Raw genomic sequence first — 18,134 nt, 5'->3', positions numbered from 1 at the left:
ACACCAGAGAGCTGGCAGACTAGCCCAGTGGAACTTGAGATGACCAGTCCCCTGTACCCAACTGGCTGCAACTGCTTGAGAGATGCTAAACAAGAAATGCTCAGGAGAGCCCTTCCCGAATTCCTGATGCACGAAATTGTGAGCAAAACTAAAAGATCATTTTAAGGGGTGCTTGGGTGGCTCAGTCGGTTAAGCATCCATCTGACTCTTGATTTTGGCTCAGGTCATGATCTCACAGTTCGGTTTGGGGATCAAGCCAACACAGAGCCTGCTTGGGATGGTCTCCTCCCCCCAGCCCGTGGCTTGCGTGCTCTCTCTCCATCTCAAAAATAAATACAAATAAACATTTAAAAAAAAAAAAGATCATTTTAAGTTACTGAAATTTGGGATAAGTGATTATTCAGGAATAGTAGCTAGAGTGAGGTCCCTTGGAAGTTTTGTGATTTCACTGGAAGAGGCGAGGAAACAACTTTGTTTCTATCCATGGCACAAATGTGCAATGTAACACCGATTATGGTTTTTGTAAAAAGCCCTTTATGTCCTCAGTAACCATTGTATTTTTAAAACTGGGGCGCCTGGGTGGCTCAGTCGGTTAAGCCTCCGGCTTCGTCTCAGGTCAGATCTCACATTCGTGGGTTCGAGCCCCGCGTCGGGCTCTGTGCTAACAGCTAGCTCAGAGCCTGGAGCCTGCTTCCAGTTCTGTGTCTCCTTCTCTCTCTCTGCCCCTCCCCCTCTCATGCTCTGTCTCTCTCTGTATTAAAAATAAATAAAACATTAAAAAAAATTTAAAAGTTACACATGCACCATTAGGATTACAGGCTGCTAATTTGTCATGACCAACCTTCAGTTAACAGGGGCCAGTCCTTCATGATATCTGCACATTAATATTTACAAAAGCTAAATTTGTAATTCTCATTTTTGTTAGATATACATTTTTGTTATGTGATAAATAATTACAAAGCATTTATTGTATGCCATATACTGTTTCAAGGGAACCCATTTACTCTTTTTTTTTTTAAATGTTTTATTTATTTGTGAGAGAGAGGGAGAGACAGCATGAGCAGGGGAGGGTCAGAGAGAGAGGGAGACACAGAATTGGAAGCAGGCTCCAGGCTCTGCACTAGCTGTCAGCACAGAGCCCGACACAGGGCTCAAACCCACAAACCGTGAGATCAAGACCTGAGCCGAAGCCGGACGCTTAATTGACTGAGCCACCCAGGTGCCCCGGAACCCATTTACTCTTGAGACTAATCCCAGGAGGGATTATAACTATTCCCATTTTATAGGTGAGAAAATGGAGTCAGGGAGAGATTAAGCATTGAGCTCATGGTCACATAACTGTCAAGTGTTGGATTCGGAATCTGACCTCAGGCAATCTGGCTTGAGTCCACTGACTCTCCCCTCTGCTGCTTCTCAGTTGTGCCTCACTTTATTACCAATTCATACACACACACATACATACATACACACGAACTCAACAGTGGTATCTGCTAAAGTACGAAGGAAGTAATAAAAATATATAAGATAATGTCATAAACATAAATGATCACCATAACTCAAGGACGGATATAAAATACATATCTATATGGGCCAGGGTGAGTGAATCCCAGTATAGAATATCTGAAGATTAGATTTTATAAGATTACTTATCCATTTATCCCTGTTTCTCATACACTAGGGTATGAAATTCTGTCTTATAAGGTTAGGAAGCAATTCAAGCATTCTCTTTACTTTTAAATATAGCACAACCACCCATCCAAAAAACCAACAGAATTTTTCCAGAACGAGTACAAAATAACTTTGTACAGTAAGAAATTGACAATCATGTTCTGAGGCATAGGAGCGATGAAAACTACAGAGGCATCATTCAAAATGGCACTCTACAGCAAAACAAGTCACACCATTGCCAATAAGCTTATAAAGCCCGCTATATATTTATTGATTCATATGTTGTTTGGCAAGAAAAGCGAACAAGCTATTGGAGAAACTTCCTTTGCAAACAGTGCTGTGGGGGGTCCCATAAAAGCCATCAAGTGCAGAGGACCAATTACCATCATGGGTCACGATTAAGAACAGACTCGAGGGGCCCCCCAGGTGGCTCAGTCAGTTAAACCTCCAGCTTCGGCTCAGGTCATGATCTTGTCATTTGGGAGTTGGAGCCCCGTGTCAGGCTCTGGTGACAGCTCAGAGCCTGGAGCCTGCTTCAGATTCTGTGTCTCCCTCTCTCTCTCTGCTCCTCCCCCACTCACACTCTGTCTCTCTCTTTCAAAAATACACAAACATTAAAAAAAGTTTTAAAAACAACAAAGCCACACACAGACACCAGAGCCAGAATGCCTAACGCCACATCCCAGTTCTACCCCTTGCTGGCTCCGTGACCTTGGGCAAGGTCCTTACCCTACCCTCAGGATCTTTATGTGTAAAAAAAGGGATAAATGAAAGTACCACCTCAGAGCTGCAAAAAAGGATTAAGTGAACAAAAACGTAGAACACTCAGGGCAGGACCTGGTGCACAGTACTTGCTGTATAAATGTTTGTCAAATAAATAAATATAATGCCTGCTAACAGATACTTCACCTTAAAGTCAGACACAGATGCTGACGTACAATGGAACACACACATGTATGTATATAAGGGAGAAACGGGGAGGGCTTCTGTAATTAACAGAGAAAGCAAATACTACAGACAAAGAGATGTTTTCGGGTAATAATTACGTGCTGAGTTACGACATAAATAGGAAAGGCACACTCTCTGAGGACTGGTGGCATGCAAAACTATGTATGCGCCAAGAATAAAAAAGTAGAAAATTAGTCATTAAATAAGTGTCAATTCGCGCCCGGCTTTATTCCCAAAGAACCGTGGGTGGCCAAAAACTAGGCTCCTGAATCTTAATTAAATGTTGAAGGAAATAATGAAAACTGTACATATAATCAACTCACAGCCAGAGAATGTCCTTCTGACGTTCTGTATGATCAAGGGTGAACGCAGGCACCCTGACTGCACACACGCAGCTGTGTGCGCTAGTGTCTTGATTATCTCTGCCACGGTCATTGCAGGGCACGGAGAATCCCAAACCTCCGTGGTGGCATGCTATAAAACACGTTTTGCTCGTGCAACTGCAATCACGTGAATATCTGCCGGGAGCACTGTGGGACTTGGCAAGCAGGAACACCCAAAACTCCGTGAAGGCGAGGGTCAGAACTGGCACACGCTCGCTTCTCCCACACACCATTGACAACAAGGGAAAGCCAGGCCATCCTGGAGACGTGGTGAAATACACTCTCTCTGTAGTGGCCGAAACTACGGCCTCACGTGGCAAAGGGAACCAACGCAAAGAGAGGCGAAGTGAAAGACCAGTGAAATGACTCCCAACGTTTACCCCCAAGATCTATCCTCTGAGGGATGCATTTTTTAAGTGTACTTAAAAATTGATGAGCTGTAGTTTTATGAACTGCTCGTAACGTGCTCTGCAATTTGAGAAAGCTCTAATTCTACAATGAGCCTGAAGATACCGTGATTTTTAAGTCACAACCATAATTTCTTACTAAGACAAAACTGGGACGCAAACATCTGACCACTAAGAGCTTTTCTGATACTTGATCGCTGTTATTGTTTGTTGGAGAAGAAAACTAATGACATATGACTCGACACGTTTTAAAGACATAAACAAATACTCCAACAGAACAGGAGGAAATAGCTTCCATAGCTAGCTGCACAGCCAAAGTGGATCATCAGGAGACCACTTGCTTTTAACTCCCGAGTTGGAATTTTAACATTTCAGCATTGAAACTGTTACTTTTTTCAAGTTAGATTTCAACACCATCCCAAGGGCAATTTTCAGTAAAAAAAAAAAAAAAAATTATTTAATTTTATTTTTTAACACTTTTTCTAATGCTTGTTTATTTTTGAGAGAGAGAGAGAGTGAGTGAGAGCATGCGTGCAAGAGAGGGCCTGGGCCAGGGAGGGGTAGAGAGAGAGGGAAACATGGAATCTGAAATAGGCTTCAAGCTCTGAGCTGTCAGCACAGAGCCCGATGCAGGGCTTGAACTCATGAGCCATGAGACTGTGACCCGACCCAAAGTCAAATGTTTAACCAATTCAGCCACCCCAGTGCCCCTCAGAAAAAAAAAAAAAAAAATTCTTACCTCCGAGGTTTGTGCATAACCTGAATGTAGCCAACTGGAACAGAGACTTCAAATATCTGCTGTCATTGCCAATAACTTATCATGGGAATTAAGTGTTTCTAATTTTTTTTAATGTTTTATTCTTGAGAGAGACCACATGAGCAAGGGAAGGCCAGTGTGAGAGAAGGACACAGAATCTGAAGGCGGCTCCAGGCTCTGAGCTGTCAGCACAGAGCCAGACACGGGGCTCAAACTCACAAGCAGTGAGATCATGAGCTGAGCCGAAGATGGACCCTCTACTGACTGAGCCACCCAGGTGCCCCGGAATTAAGTGTTTCTAAACTAAAAGACAGAAAAAGAAAAGAAACTGATGAGATACGGAAACAGACCTACGCCTTAATCTATCCACCATGGAGTCCGATGATCATGTTACTTTTCAGGATGATAAACTGGAGAATAATTTTAAGTGCCATTACTCTTATAGTTTATACTAAACAACTGTGTAAAATTTTAAACTGTCTTATTTAAAACTTATCACAATTCTAGAAATATACCTAAAATCAATGTGTTTCTTGTAGGCTTTTGCCATGATATGCTCTGTAGATAATAAAAGTTTGAAAAGCAAGAAATGGGTACCAAAAGCCTGAAAAGGAGCTTGTTAACCTTAGAGTTGGTAGAATACAGATTCTCTATCAAAGCAGGTACTCCACGAGCTCAAGAACGGTTATCATGAGAGAAAGTTGTCATTCTGCATTACCAAAGTGACGAGACTTCTTGACCACTGAGAGTAAGAGCGAATTAAATTACATTGGCGAGAGAATTTCCCAAAAGGAAACCTGATCGCTTATTATTTGTTAAAAACTTTTTTTTAGTGTTTTATTTATTTTGATACAAAGAGAGACAGAGCATGAGAGGGGGAGGGGCAGAGAGAGAAGGAGACACAGAACCGGAAGCAGGCTCCAGGCTCTGAGCTAGCTGTCAGCACAGAGCCTGACGCGGGGCTCGAACCCACAAACCTGAGATCATGACCTGAGCCGAAGTCGGAGGCTTAACTGACTGAGCCACCCAGGTGCCCCAATCGCTTATTATTTGTGAGGACCCAGATTATTAACTACATACTGTATTAGGTTTCTTCAGCTGCAGTAATCGGTAAGCACAAACTCTGTGGCTTAAAACAACAGAAATTTATCCTCTCACAGACTGAAGACTCCAGGGGTCTTAGATCAAGGTGTAAGCCGAGCTGGGCTCCCTCCCATGGCTCTTGGGAAGAATTTTTCTTTACTTTTTTCAGTGTCTGGGGTTCCTAGCATTCCTTAGCTTGTGGACACATCACTCCCATCTCTGTCCCTGTCTTCACATGGCCTTCTCTGAGCATCTTCCCCTCTTCTGTTTCTTATAAGGACAGGTCATTGAATTTAGGACCCACCCAGACCATCCAGGATTATCTCAAGATCCTTACTTCTGTGAAGACCTTTTCCAAAATAAGGTGTTTTTCTTTTTTGGTCAGGAGCTGGGGAACATGTACTATTCAAGTCCTTGCAAATGGGAAAGAGGATGAAAAACTCAGAAGGGAATATCTATGGCAGCTTGAAATTCTTAAATTTTAAAAATTCTTCTAATGTTTGTTTATTTATTTTGAAAGAAAGAGCACATGAGGAGAGGAGGGACAGAAATAAAAGGAGAGAGAGAATCCCAAGTAAGCTCTGAGCAGTCAGCACAGAGCCCAATGCAGGGCACGATCCTATGAAGCATGAGATCATGATCTGAGCCAAAATCAAGAGTCAGATGCTTAACCCACTGAGTCACCCAGGCGCTACTTGAAATTCTTTCACTAACGAGGTTCAACCTAAAATAGATCATTATCTCTTATAAAATATGTATGTGTGTATATGCATGTGTATTCATGTGTGCACACACAGCCTATCTGGAGGCAGCGAACATTGATAGGAAGATCATTCCCCACTTCATTAAATGGTGATTTTGAAACTTGCCTTTTACCCAGTCTCATAGATACTAATTAATTAACTTTGTGACTGAGATTCCACGTAGCTAGTATTCCCTTACAATTGTATGCATGTGGTACATAATTTCTGTAGACACAGATCTGGTTTTAATTTGGGGATGTGAAAAGGGACTAATCTTTGCTAACAGGTGGCCCCACTTGTCTGTGACTTGTAATTTTAAATGTTAACAAAATGGTCTAACTTGGTGAATTGGCCTGGCTTTCTTTCTGGGTCTCTATGGGCCTCATATGCGTCATCAACAGGGAGAGAAGCTCTTGAGCTCAGTAAAACACATCCCAACCCCTTGTCGCTCTTTCTAGAAGAGTTATTCAATCAACCCTGCTTGTTCTTCCTCATTCCCTACAATCCTCATGTAGAGAATCAAGAAATACATGTCTCTATTATCACCTAGGAGTCTTCTGTTTTTATTTCCTCTCAATCTTTTGAAAATATAATTCATGACTAGAAGGTGCCAATCCAAATGCAAGATCTTAGACTGACGTGTTCTTAAGCTGGGATCCAGGCCCTCCTCTCTGAAATTCAAGGTCAAGTTTGGTGGATTTGTGAGTTTTTCTGTGAGGCAGTCACTTTCTCAAAGAAATCCACCAAGCCAACAGGGTAAGAAGATCCACAGCTCAGCTCAGTGCTATGAACCACTGGTGACTATTGGTGAGTTATCTAGTTTCCATGTGCAAAAGTATTACCCACACACAGGATGGAAACAATGGCAAAAATTCAATAAAAGGAAAAAACTTTGACTCAGATATGACACAAATGTCCCAGAGAGGGGGCATGCTGAATAGCCATCAGCATATGTGATGGACCTTGTGCATGAGCCCACATCAACACTTTTTGTGTTAACTGTTTAGTCTCTTCATTTTAGTACATCTCCAAAAGCATCTCCTCAGACTTTCCTGAATGCCTCCTCCAAAGAGAGAAGTGATCACTCCCTCACATCTGTCCCTGCCAGTTTTCATAGGACCTCCTGCCCCCTACCATTTTATTTGATTACATATCATTCTCTCCCTTCCAGATTTTATTATCTACCAGGTCCCATTCAATTTTGTATATAAGCATCTTTTAAAAGTTTTTGTGGAGTAGTCTATGTGCCTCAGTAGGTTAAGCGTCCGACTTGATTCCAGCTGAGGTCATGATTTCACAGTTCGTGAGTTCAAGCCCCGCATCGGGCTCTGTGGTGACAGTGCAGAGCCTGCTTGGGATTCTCTCTCTCTCTCTCTCTCTGCCCTGTCTTCTCACTCTTGCTTTCTCAAAATAAGCTTAATAAAATAAAATAAAATAATTCTTGTTAAGTGGCTGTGTGAATGAACAGATGAATGGCAAACATGGGGTGTCTAATGACTAGAAGTCCCATTAATTAAACTGCTTAGAACTGTTCCAACCAGGAGGCTGAAAACCACAACCCAATTCACACCCTCCAATACCCCTGGCTGGCCCAGCCCTCCTCCCAAGAGGCACTGACCTGAGCCTACCATCTGACCAGAGAACAAAGCTATGCATGAACATGGTCTCACGTGTGTTCCCAGAGGACATTTTTCTTAAGGGATCTACAGGAGACTCAGATGCCTTGTGGCTGCAGGGTCCTGCTATTTTGAAGGTAGATCCTTAGTTCTGAGATAATCTTTTGCTCAAGAAACATGTACATGTCATTCCAGGGCAATGGAATATCCATGAGGGGTGAGAGAAGCAGCAGGCTATTATTCAACCCTTTGTTCCCAGGATCAGCCCTGGCTGCTCAGCCTGGCCACACAGGGAGAGTCAGCACCGTCATCGCATAGCTGCCTACTATGCATGATCCTTTCCATGTTTATTATACAGGAATGGTCCTGATGCATACAGAAAGGATGAGCAACCTCAACATGAAACACAAACCCCCCAAACCGAAAAACTCCATCTTCCAGTTGCTGAGGCCACAAAACCTGGGAGTCATTCTTGAGCCCTCTCCTCATCTAACATTCCACATCCAATCCACCCACAAATCATCACCGTAGACCCAGAACGGAACCACTTCCGGGAGCCCTGACCACTACTGCCTTTGCGGGAGAGCGCATTGTCTGTCCCCTGTGGTGAGCTATCTTCCTAACCAATTCCCATCTCAGCCCATACGCCCTGAGAGTCTGTGGTCCGAAGAGCAGCCGGGTGACGTTCTCCAGGCGGACCTTGCCCCACCTCATTCAGGGGAAAGAGTCTTCAAGATCTCCCAAGTGGCATTCAAGGCTCTCATGGTCCACTTACCCGTTCCCTCGCTGATCTTAGCCCTGTACCGTCTCCCCCTCTTGTATTCCACTGTGGCCTCAGTGTTTTCCTCGTTGTTCCTTCAAGCTCACATGCTTTTTCTGAGGTAAGTGGAACTTTATTCTCTAATAGAACAAAGGATAAATCAAACAGCTGGCTGTGGCTTTCTGATTGTGAGCCCTAGAGGCAGTGGACACGCAGAAAAATCACAGACCCCAGCCACTCTGAGGCTAATGGAGGCCGGAGATTAAAAAAAAAAAAAATCAAGCCCACTCTAGAATACCACTAACGCTGGTCCTCTGCCTTTTACGTTTCCTTGATAGGGGACCCAACGTGGTTGAGCGAGTAAGCACGCAAGCCCAGGAATGAGCAAAAGAACAATCTCTAAAAGGCCCAAATAAACCATGGGAAAGAATTTTGACAGTCATTCCGCTAGCCAGTTCCACAAGCTTCCTCATTCTATTTTCCAGCTTATGCTTTCCCAAGAAGAACTGGCCAACACCTATCACGGAATCCGTTTGTTGACGGATTCTAGAATCGAACAGTTTGCACTTGGGGAAATGACCACCATGGAGCTGGAAAGGCAGAGGGCACATCTAAGTCAGCACAGGCATGGTTTATGAATCCAATATATTTACATTCCTTGGCCGATTATCTCTAAAAGTATGCCTGCTTTTCATTTAAACACAATGCAATCCTGGGAGATTCGATCCTAAGAATACAGCTGCATGTATGATCTCATGGGTCCTTTGTAATTTTTTTTAAGATGTGAATCTGGTAAGATTTAAAAGCGTAAACAAATTGTTTACCATTCTAACTACAAGACAGACAGTCCTCTCTATCCTATGAGCCATCATTACAGTAAGCTCTCCATACCACATGAGCTTCTCTCCTCGTTCTCTTGACAGGCTTGTTTAAACATTCCAAACCTCAAGAAGAAGAACTGAACTTGAGCACGAACCCTAACCATTTTATTTGGTGGGAAGTTGGAGAGAGAGAGAGAGAGAGAGAGAGAGAGAGAGAGAGAGAGAGAGAGAGAGACAGATCTCTATTCCAATGGGGAGCATCTGTAATACATTTAAATTAGTATATCGAGGAAATTTACACAGTGCCCTGACAGCATCTAAATACCACACTTGTATCAGGAGGATACAAGACTGGATGCCTTCCTTTGGCAGAACAAAATAAATTAACTCGGGGACATCAGGTTTCCAAAATAATTATGCTGATCTGAGCCAAAGTTTTCCTTCATGTCGGAGTCACTGGAATTTGGAATTTGGAATTTGTACCAGAGGAAGTGTCTTTTGCAGAGTACTCAGAACTTCCCAGGAGAAGAACTCTGCTTCTCGTTTGCTACTGCATCCTCTCCAAGTTGGGAAAACTGGAGCATGCGTACTGGATGGTTCAGAGAAAGTAAGTATACAGGGTGGATTTTTACAATTAAGAAATGACTGAATGGGGAACCACAGTGTAAGGAGGTGGGCATTTGGTCTAAATGGCTGCTCTCCCTGACATGTGGTCATCATCTGCTGTAGGCGGATTGGAAAAAAACAAACAAACAAACTGAATTCTGCTGTAGCAATATACCTCCGGCTGGCTGAAGTTTCTATCAAGACTGTTTTCACTCATGAGTGAGACGCCAAGCTTTGGGGAAGAAAGGCAGCAAGAGAGATGTTTTGTAAGAAAGAAAATACCAACTGGAATCCACCATGTTTGACTGATGGGGGTAACCTATTCATCATCGTGACCAGCATGTATGCCTGTGAGAATCTAAATGTGGAAAAAACATAGCATACCCTGTAGTTTCAATCCCTTGATAAAGAACTGCCTCGTAAGAAAGTCAGCTCATGGAGAACTTTCTGAACACAGCTCACACGGAGTCTCTAGATTGTGTCTAAGAACGTGAACTGGTTCTCATACGTGTAACTACGTCGTCTGTGCCTTTGACAAACCAAACCTATAATGACTCCAGCCTTTGTCCCTGCTTTGAACCAACAGACTAACCACATAAGCTCATATTCTTAATGGACACAACTACATAATTACTCCATTGATGCCTGAAAAGTAACTCACTTAGCATTTACTCAGAACAAAGGAAGAAAACTAGATTTCACTTAGCCCCATTCAGGATGTGTTCTCACTTGTCAATAGGGTTGTAGCCTATCTCTCCTTTGGCCACTGCCCAGCATAGCCAGCCTTCCTGCCTGCTGCCGTTTGTCCCCGTGTGTATCATGTGCTGGAGAGGCTGCTTCTTCTTTTAATGTGGACTTCTAGTTGTGTGCTTAGAAAAACAAAAACAATGCCTGCAGCAACGGGTATTTGAAATTCTGCTATTCCTCAGGACAGATTTGTGATTACAAAATCAGCAACCACAATGATATATATATTTTTTTTGAGAGAGAGTGTGTGTGCATGAGTGGGGAGAGGGTCAGAGGGAGAGAGAGAATCTTAAGCAGGCTCCACACTCAATGAAGAGCCCAATTCGGGGCTCAATCCCATGACTCTGCCTGAGCTGAAATCAAGAGTCCTCGATGCTTACTGACTAAGCCACCAGATGCCCCTACCAGGATACATATTTTAAGAGCACGTTAGCATTGTTTCCAGAAATACATTTTACAAACACATCACACTTGTGTAGCTCTTATTCTGAAAAAGAAGCTTTGAATAAAGGTTTTCCCTCTTGAAAAATTACTGTTATGTGGTTTTGGAGGGGAAAAGTGGCAAAGCTGCTGCTAAGATTAAGTACACATGAGAACAGGATAATGACAGTATCTTTGTTAAAGAGTTACCAAGGATTAGATAATCCACGTCCAGCAGTTAGAATGGTAGCTAACAGTGATTGCCCAATAAACGTTGCTCTCATTATTCCTGGCAACATGTGGAAAATAAGCTCAATTTATTAATTTTTTTAATGTTTATTTTTGAGAGAGATAGCAATCGGGGGAAGGGCAAGAGAGAGGGAGACAGAGGATCCAAAGCCGCTTCGCACTGTCAGCTGAGAGACCGATGTGGGGCTCAAACTCACGAACTGTGAAATCATGGTTCAAGCCAAAGTCAGCTGCTTCACCAAATGAGCCACCCAGGTGCCCCACTCATCTTATTTGCCTATTAAAATTTACTCAACAGATTCTTTTCTAAGCACAATGGTAGCCTCTCAATACAGAGGGAAGATAATTCAATAGTTTTATGTCTCTGCTCTGTTTTCTGACGTATTATTGTTTCTTGTTCATTTTCATATTGATCAGGTCTGACATCCATTACTTAAAAGAAGAAACTAAATAAATACTTGCACTGTTAAACATGACCTTACGTTACAGCTAAACATCCGATGCAAGGCCTCCACAAAAGCCTTCACAGTTTGGTTCTCCCCGACAGCTGATCATTGGGTTTGGAGACTTTAATCTTAAGAAGGTCTGAAATGTGGCTCTTCCCAGGACTCACTGTTGCTATTTGGTAGTAGCTCAGGTAAGTATTGGTGATGGGGAAACCTCACACTCTTGAGTAGATAAGTACCCAAGCATCAAGTCACTTCATAAAATGTCTCCGAACATCTTTGCCTTGAAAGGCTCCTGACACATGAATGACATTTCTGGAATGCACTGTTATCACCCAAAGAAGCACATCTCTCAGGATCTCAGAATGTTTCAGGATTTGATGTCAGGAACTGGCAAAGGTTATGGGAGATAAAACGAAATGCACATCAAGAAGAAAAACAGAAACGGACTTTTCTCAAAGTGTGTGTGTTACAGGCCCGATTCCTGCAGGCATATGCAGCCTTGATAAGAGAATGGCAGATTCGCTCCTAAAACACAAGGCGGCCTGGGCCCGCTCCAAGTGACCCACCGACCTCAGGCTGTTCTGGAAATGCCCTGCTTTTTTAGATGGAGCCTGTTTTCCATGTTAAACAATGCAACAGATACTTGTGTTTCAGTTTTCAAAGCAGTGCACACTAGTAACACGAATGACCCTACTTTTCCCATAAAACGCAATGAAATATTGGCTGCGTGCTGAAACAACTCTTACAACCAATTACTTAGCAATGAGTTTCGCACTGATGCACCAGAGACCCAAGGCCTGGGAAGGCAGTGCCACAGAAGAGAAAGATCTAGTTTTCGTTGCATGAAGAGCTTGATAGTGAGGTCCCCACACAAATGTAACCCAACAACTGCTCTTCTGAAACCAAAGGTGAGTATCCACATTGACATGCTGAGACACCTGGGTACCGTTTAGGGGTCCCCACCTCGGAAAGCACCACGGCCACACAGAGGGGACAGGGGCTACACTGCCATGGCTCGTCACCAACGAGGCCACTCAGACGCACACAGGGGCTTCAGAGTTCCCTACTTGAGCAACTCTAGCCCGTATTTGCTGCCTTATCACCGGAAGAGGGTCATAAAAACCCTAACACCCTGGCTCCAGTCCTAGGACATTGATATGGACGCTAAGTAGCCCAGTGAGTCAACCAAAGACAGTGTAGGGGTGCATCTTAGTTGGTTTTGATTAATTAAAACTTCTGGTCCCCAGCTGCACTTACATCTCTCTGAGTCTTGCAGCTGGGACAACCTCTGTGACTTCACTCAAATAACAGCCTCAAGGACTGAAGTCTCCATGCTACTAGCCAGCCACTTCCGAGGAGAATAACATTTTCTCACCAATAATCACCTCAGTAAGGCCCCTTAGAGTGAACACGTAAAAGGGGGCCTTTATACCAAAAAACTAAAAAGTTAAAAAAAAAATTCACCAGGGCACCTGGGTGGCTCCGTCAGTTAAACACCCAAATTTGGCTCAGGTCATCATTTCATGGTTCATGAGATCGATCCCCATGTCGGGATCTGTGCCAACAGCATGGCACCTGCTTGGGATTCTCTCTCCCTCTTTCTTTCTCTGTCCCTCCACAACTTGCACTCATGTTCTCTAATTACATTTAAAAACTTTTTTTAAAGACTTCAAACTAAAAGTTCACTAAGTATTTGTTCAGTAAATGAATGACACCAGAAACCAAACAAATGATGAAAAAAATGGGTGAGTTGGTAAATGGTAGTTAATCTTTGTATATCTGGACTAGAATGAAGTTTTTCAGTTTTTACAATAAACCGTAAGCCCCATGAGGACAGAAGTGGTGTCATCATCTTTTTTCTGTTGTGTTACCCACATAATTCTTTTCCCCCAAAAAGTCTACACTTGAATGGACATTCAAGAAACACTATCTGAACCAAATGATATAAACTATGCAGTTTTAGTTTTATAGCTTTAATTATCCATACAATAACTCTGTAAAAGTGTATCTTCCCCTTAAAAAAAAAAGTCACTTTGAAAGATAAAGACAACCAAAACAAAAAGCTTAGGTTTAAAATAATCATGCACATTTCCTTGGGAAAATATTTGGCTTTAGCTCTAGTTACTGAGATTTTTCTAGAAATGTTACTTTTGCAGCCCCACCTGGCATCTCCCCTTGGCTTCAGCTCTCAGCTAGACAAATGGGCATGTGTGAGGACAGTACATCTCATTCTGGAAATAAAAAGTGCTTCCCATTGACAGAAGAGGGTAATCATGGAAAGCTTAAGGAGTCAAATACCGATTCGGTGGAGAGCCTCCCTCTGTCCAAGTCATTTGGTGTTCTTATGCTCTTTATGCCATAATGAATTAGGAAGCTGCTAATGAGGTAAACTGGCAAATATTTATGACTGCAGTTTCTGCCACCCATTTGCATTTCTTCTGAGTATCTGTCATTTTTAAATAGGAACGCTAAAGCAATAGCTAGGAGATATTAAGGTGAAGTCTCCTTGGCGCACACACTTCAATTAAAAGCATTTATGACCAAATAATGTCTGGACCCACTTCAGAACTTCAAGTCACTTTACAGGTGAAAGCCTATCTTATGAAGAGACAGCGTGGGCTAGTCTGCTGGAAACTGGTGTTGACTCACCCATGTGAACATTAGCGACACCCTCAATTTTCTATTTGTTCAAGAGAAAATATTTCTGAACCAAGTTTGGTGGGAAATTCAGGCCAAACATCTCTCTTTCCAATAAAGGAGAAAAACAGGTTTCGATGGAGCCGAAAGCTAGAAGAATCTACTGGGTTAAAAAGAATGATGCCATATAAACTGGGACTTTGGAGTTAGCTGGCAAAACCCTGAGAGTGGCAGAGACCACCGAATGGAAACATCCCAGGACAGACAACGAGAGAGAAGTTTTCCCAATCATGCATGTCGAGCCCCTGGGAACCAAGTAGAGCGCATGTGTGTTCCATTGTGTAAGGCAGCAAATGGCAGAACCGATTTTCCTTGCTGAAAAAATTGTTGGGAACATACTGGTGAGTCCCTTTTTGTCACGCTCAAAATGTACAACCAAATGTTTCAGCTTTAATAAACAGAACAGCTTCCTCCTCTGTACAGCCAATCTGATGTGTTCTTACAGGTTTTAGGTTAACATGGCTCCATGCTCTTTCCACCTTCCCAATGGCACACCGTTTGGGCAAATGCCTCCATCATTAAAGACAAGGTATTATGAAACAAAACACATCCTATCTACCAGACAGAATACTTTCAATAGGTCACAGTTACACAGCAGCACAGAATGCTTACAAGTACCATGATAAAGAGCCAAAAAGAACCAAGGCAACATTCTACATCATATGGGACAATAGAGGTCATGATTTTCAATTCCTCTTTAGAGCCCACTAGCTTAGAGATTATTTTGATACACAAATATATTGTCAAAAAGAGAAATAACAAGCCAAAACGGAGTCATTTGCCCACCACCACTCTCTGCTGGGAGCCAACCAAGACTCAGTTACAATTTCTAGCTAACCCACGAATGTTACCTTTTAAGGGTCAATCTGAAATTTCCTGACCAGCACTAACGAGGTAACCTGCATGATAAAAATCCTGCCAGTTCCCTTCCCCTGAAAAAAAAAAAAAAGAGATGTCCTGACCTGCAAGAATCCTTCCTTTCCTTTTGCTGATAACTTCCTCCCCCTGCCCTCTTCCTATAAAAACCTCCTGCTCCAAATCCTGAAGGATCGCTCTGTTCAGCAGATGGGACATGGCCCAGTTCATGAATCCTTTAATAAAGCCAATCAGAGCTTCCAATGTACTCGATTGCATTTTGTTTTGGAACCATGTACATATAAATCAATTACAAACACAACAACACCCTGCTGCACTCCCAGTTTAAATGTGGCAGTTGGATGCTAAGGGACGGGGAGGCAAAATGAAAAGTAAAGGAAGATGTTCTGAGAACTAAATCCATGAGGACAGACTTGAGTGCCTGTTAGCCACACTGAAGCACAGTTCTGTGTCTTGTGTTTTTTGTTAAGGGAAGACCATGAGGGCAGAGACAAAGTTCCTTAAAGGCTGTATCCTGCCATCACATGATCAAATGATCTACAAAGTAGACTTGGTCTCTACCATGAGGCTGGCAGCTAAAGGACAAGGGCATGGGAGCCACCAGAAATTCCTGGGAATGGATTGTTTAGTGGGATGTGGACCCAACGTGACTGGGCGCCAAGGTCGACCTGCCGAAGGGCTGGCTGACGTCCGCTCACTTCCCTTGCACTCAGTCAAGGAGCAGTGAAGTTATGTACGCCATCTTTCCTCTTCCAAAAGATTAACGATGAGAGAAGAGTATTATCAAGGGCCAAAGGAGATGAGCAGGTAATTCCAGTTGATAAAATGAGCAGTTCCTGGGCACTCTGTTCTAATCACAACCCTGTCCCTGGCTCCAACACTGTTTCCTGGTCTGGGCTCTTTTCCCTTACTTTTGCAGAAATGCCCCCCTGACAGTCAGGAGTGAGTGAGGGGTTCTCCCGGGCTTCACCTACAGGAGGAAGGAAGATGAAACTACCTCAGAAGCACTGACAATGAGGCTGGGCACGCTTTCTGCTCACATATTCAACACTTTCATAGACACACCAAAAAAAATTCCTGGGAGCGTAAGACCTTATATTTTGGCTTCGGACCGAAGAACTTTATTTTTTGTTTTTGTTTTCTTTAGGCTAAAACATTATTGAAAACAAAATCTTCTCCACTAGCTGCTTCGGAACAATATATTGTATTATGAAGCTCTGTACATATTAAATGTTTCTCAGATCTTGACAGGACAACGTAAGTTCCCCGCTTTTTTTATTCCCCTTGAATTCTAAAACTGAACCATTTTCTTCCTCTTCAAGGCTCCTCTGCATCAAGGCCAGGCTGCCAGGTCAGGGAGTAGGTGGACCGAAGGAGTGGTGTAAAAAGGGGCTTGGAAAGAAGCGTGGACAACACAGAAACGAACCACCCGCGTGGACAACAGACGGTGGCACTGACTTAGCGGACGCTCTGGCTTCCGGCTGTGCGGTCCTGCTGGGGTGGCCGAACTGGGCCACGCAAACCCAAACGGCAAGGGAGAGGGCTGTACAATGTGGGTCCCCTTGAATCATGCTACTAAAAAAAAAGGTGCAACGAGAAAGCAGTACCTGTGCATTCGTAGTCACGAGTGTGAGCCGAAAAACCCACACGATTCCTCCCTTTGGTATTAAATTACAGTTTAAAAAAGCTTTTTAGAAACAAAGCAAATACACGGTGGGACCGGCAACGTGACGCATCCCAGGCTGTGGTCCACTGAAACCAGTCTCAGCCCTAGTCATAAATAAATAACCGCTTTCCTGGTCTGACTGCCACGCCAGGATCAATATCTCTTTAACATCTTACTTATTTTATTACTGCTTTTGGTTTTCCGGGACTGATTGAAAGTTGCTCAGAGGAAATCTTTGGTTTTGCTTAAGTGTCCATGACATTTAATCATGACTTTGCTTGCAGTTTAATTCCAACCAGTCAATCAGTTAATCCACTTCAATTGATTCTGGGCTCTCAGTTATTGGCTTGCACTCATTGGGCATCCGCTGGTGCCGGCTCAGCTGCGTGGCCTGCGTGAAGCTCCGTTCACACCTCTCGCACCTGGTGGAGGCAAGAGAGAAAATTGAGACCGGGGAGCGGGGTCCGCAGGGTGATGAGCTTCTTCTCATCCTGCCTAATGAGAACAGACACTCCAAAGTGGCTTCAGATTTTACCGGCTCAAGAGGTTTAATTGGTGGCTCCTTCCAAGGCCTGGATGCCCGGGATGGGACAAAGCCCGTCTGCCCCCGTCTGCTGCAGGACAGAGAGATCTGTCAATAGGCAGGGGGAAGGTGATTTCTCCAGAGAGCCCTGTCCTGCTGCAGCTCTGATCACTGTCAGTTCAAATAGACAAAGAACAAAAAGAGATTTTTAGGAGGGAGCCATCAAAGCAGCAGCTTGTCTGCAGTTTTCTGCTCCGTAACCCCAAAGAGAAATTGATGACAAATAGAATTTCACCTGCTGCTAATTTAAAATCGGGGCTGCTACACCCCGCGGCGCAGCGGCCAAAGATCTGTGTCCCCTCCAAATGGGGAGCGTGGATGAAGCACAACATTAGTCTACGGCGACGGTTGGGGGTGGGGGTGGGTGGCTGCTTCCGGGCAGAAGTATCACGCTGCGACCGAACTTAGGGCAAGAAGAATGTATGCGGGTGGGGTGGGAGATGCCAAAATTCAGGATCGACCAATGTTTGTGTGGCTCCAGAGGCTCACCCCTCTAGAAGGTACAAGAGAAGGAAGGTACCTGGGGGCCATAATTAAGGGTTAGTGTATCTGACGAGGAGCAAATGGGCACCTGCTGCAAAAATATCTCCTCTCCTTAATGTTAAAATAAAATAAAAATAAATAATAAATAAAAGAAGATTGTACCCTAGAGACC

At 43.5% G+C, this 18,134-nt stretch overlaps 1 protein-coding gene across 1 annotated transcript in view; it reads right to left on the bottom strand.

Annotated features, from left to right (window-relative positions):
- Positions 1 to 16,262: 16,262 nt before the first annotated feature.
- The window catches only part of PRDM6 (PR/SET domain 6), a 102,624-nt gene continuing 100,752 nt past the window's right edge, over positions 16,263 to 18,134 (bottom strand). The window contains exon 7 of the mRNA XM_029941534.1: positions 16,263 to 17,318. Within this exon, the coding sequence (XP_029797394.1) occupies positions 17,204 to 17,318 (115 nt within the window). The 3' untranslated portion in view covers positions 16,263 to 17,203. The remainder of the gene's footprint in view (positions 17,319 to 18,134) is intronic.

Source organism: Suricata suricatta, chromosome 6 (genome assembly GCF_006229205.1).
Source record: "Suricata suricatta isolate VVHF042 chromosome 6, meerkat_22Aug2017_6uvM2_HiC, whole genome shotgun sequence".
Classification (NCBI taxonomy): Eukaryota; Metazoa; Chordata; class Mammalia; order Carnivora; family Herpestidae; genus Suricata; species Suricata suricatta.
The sequence above is the reverse complement of the archived record's forward strand: the minus strand, read 5'-3'. Positions and strand labels throughout refer to the sequence as shown.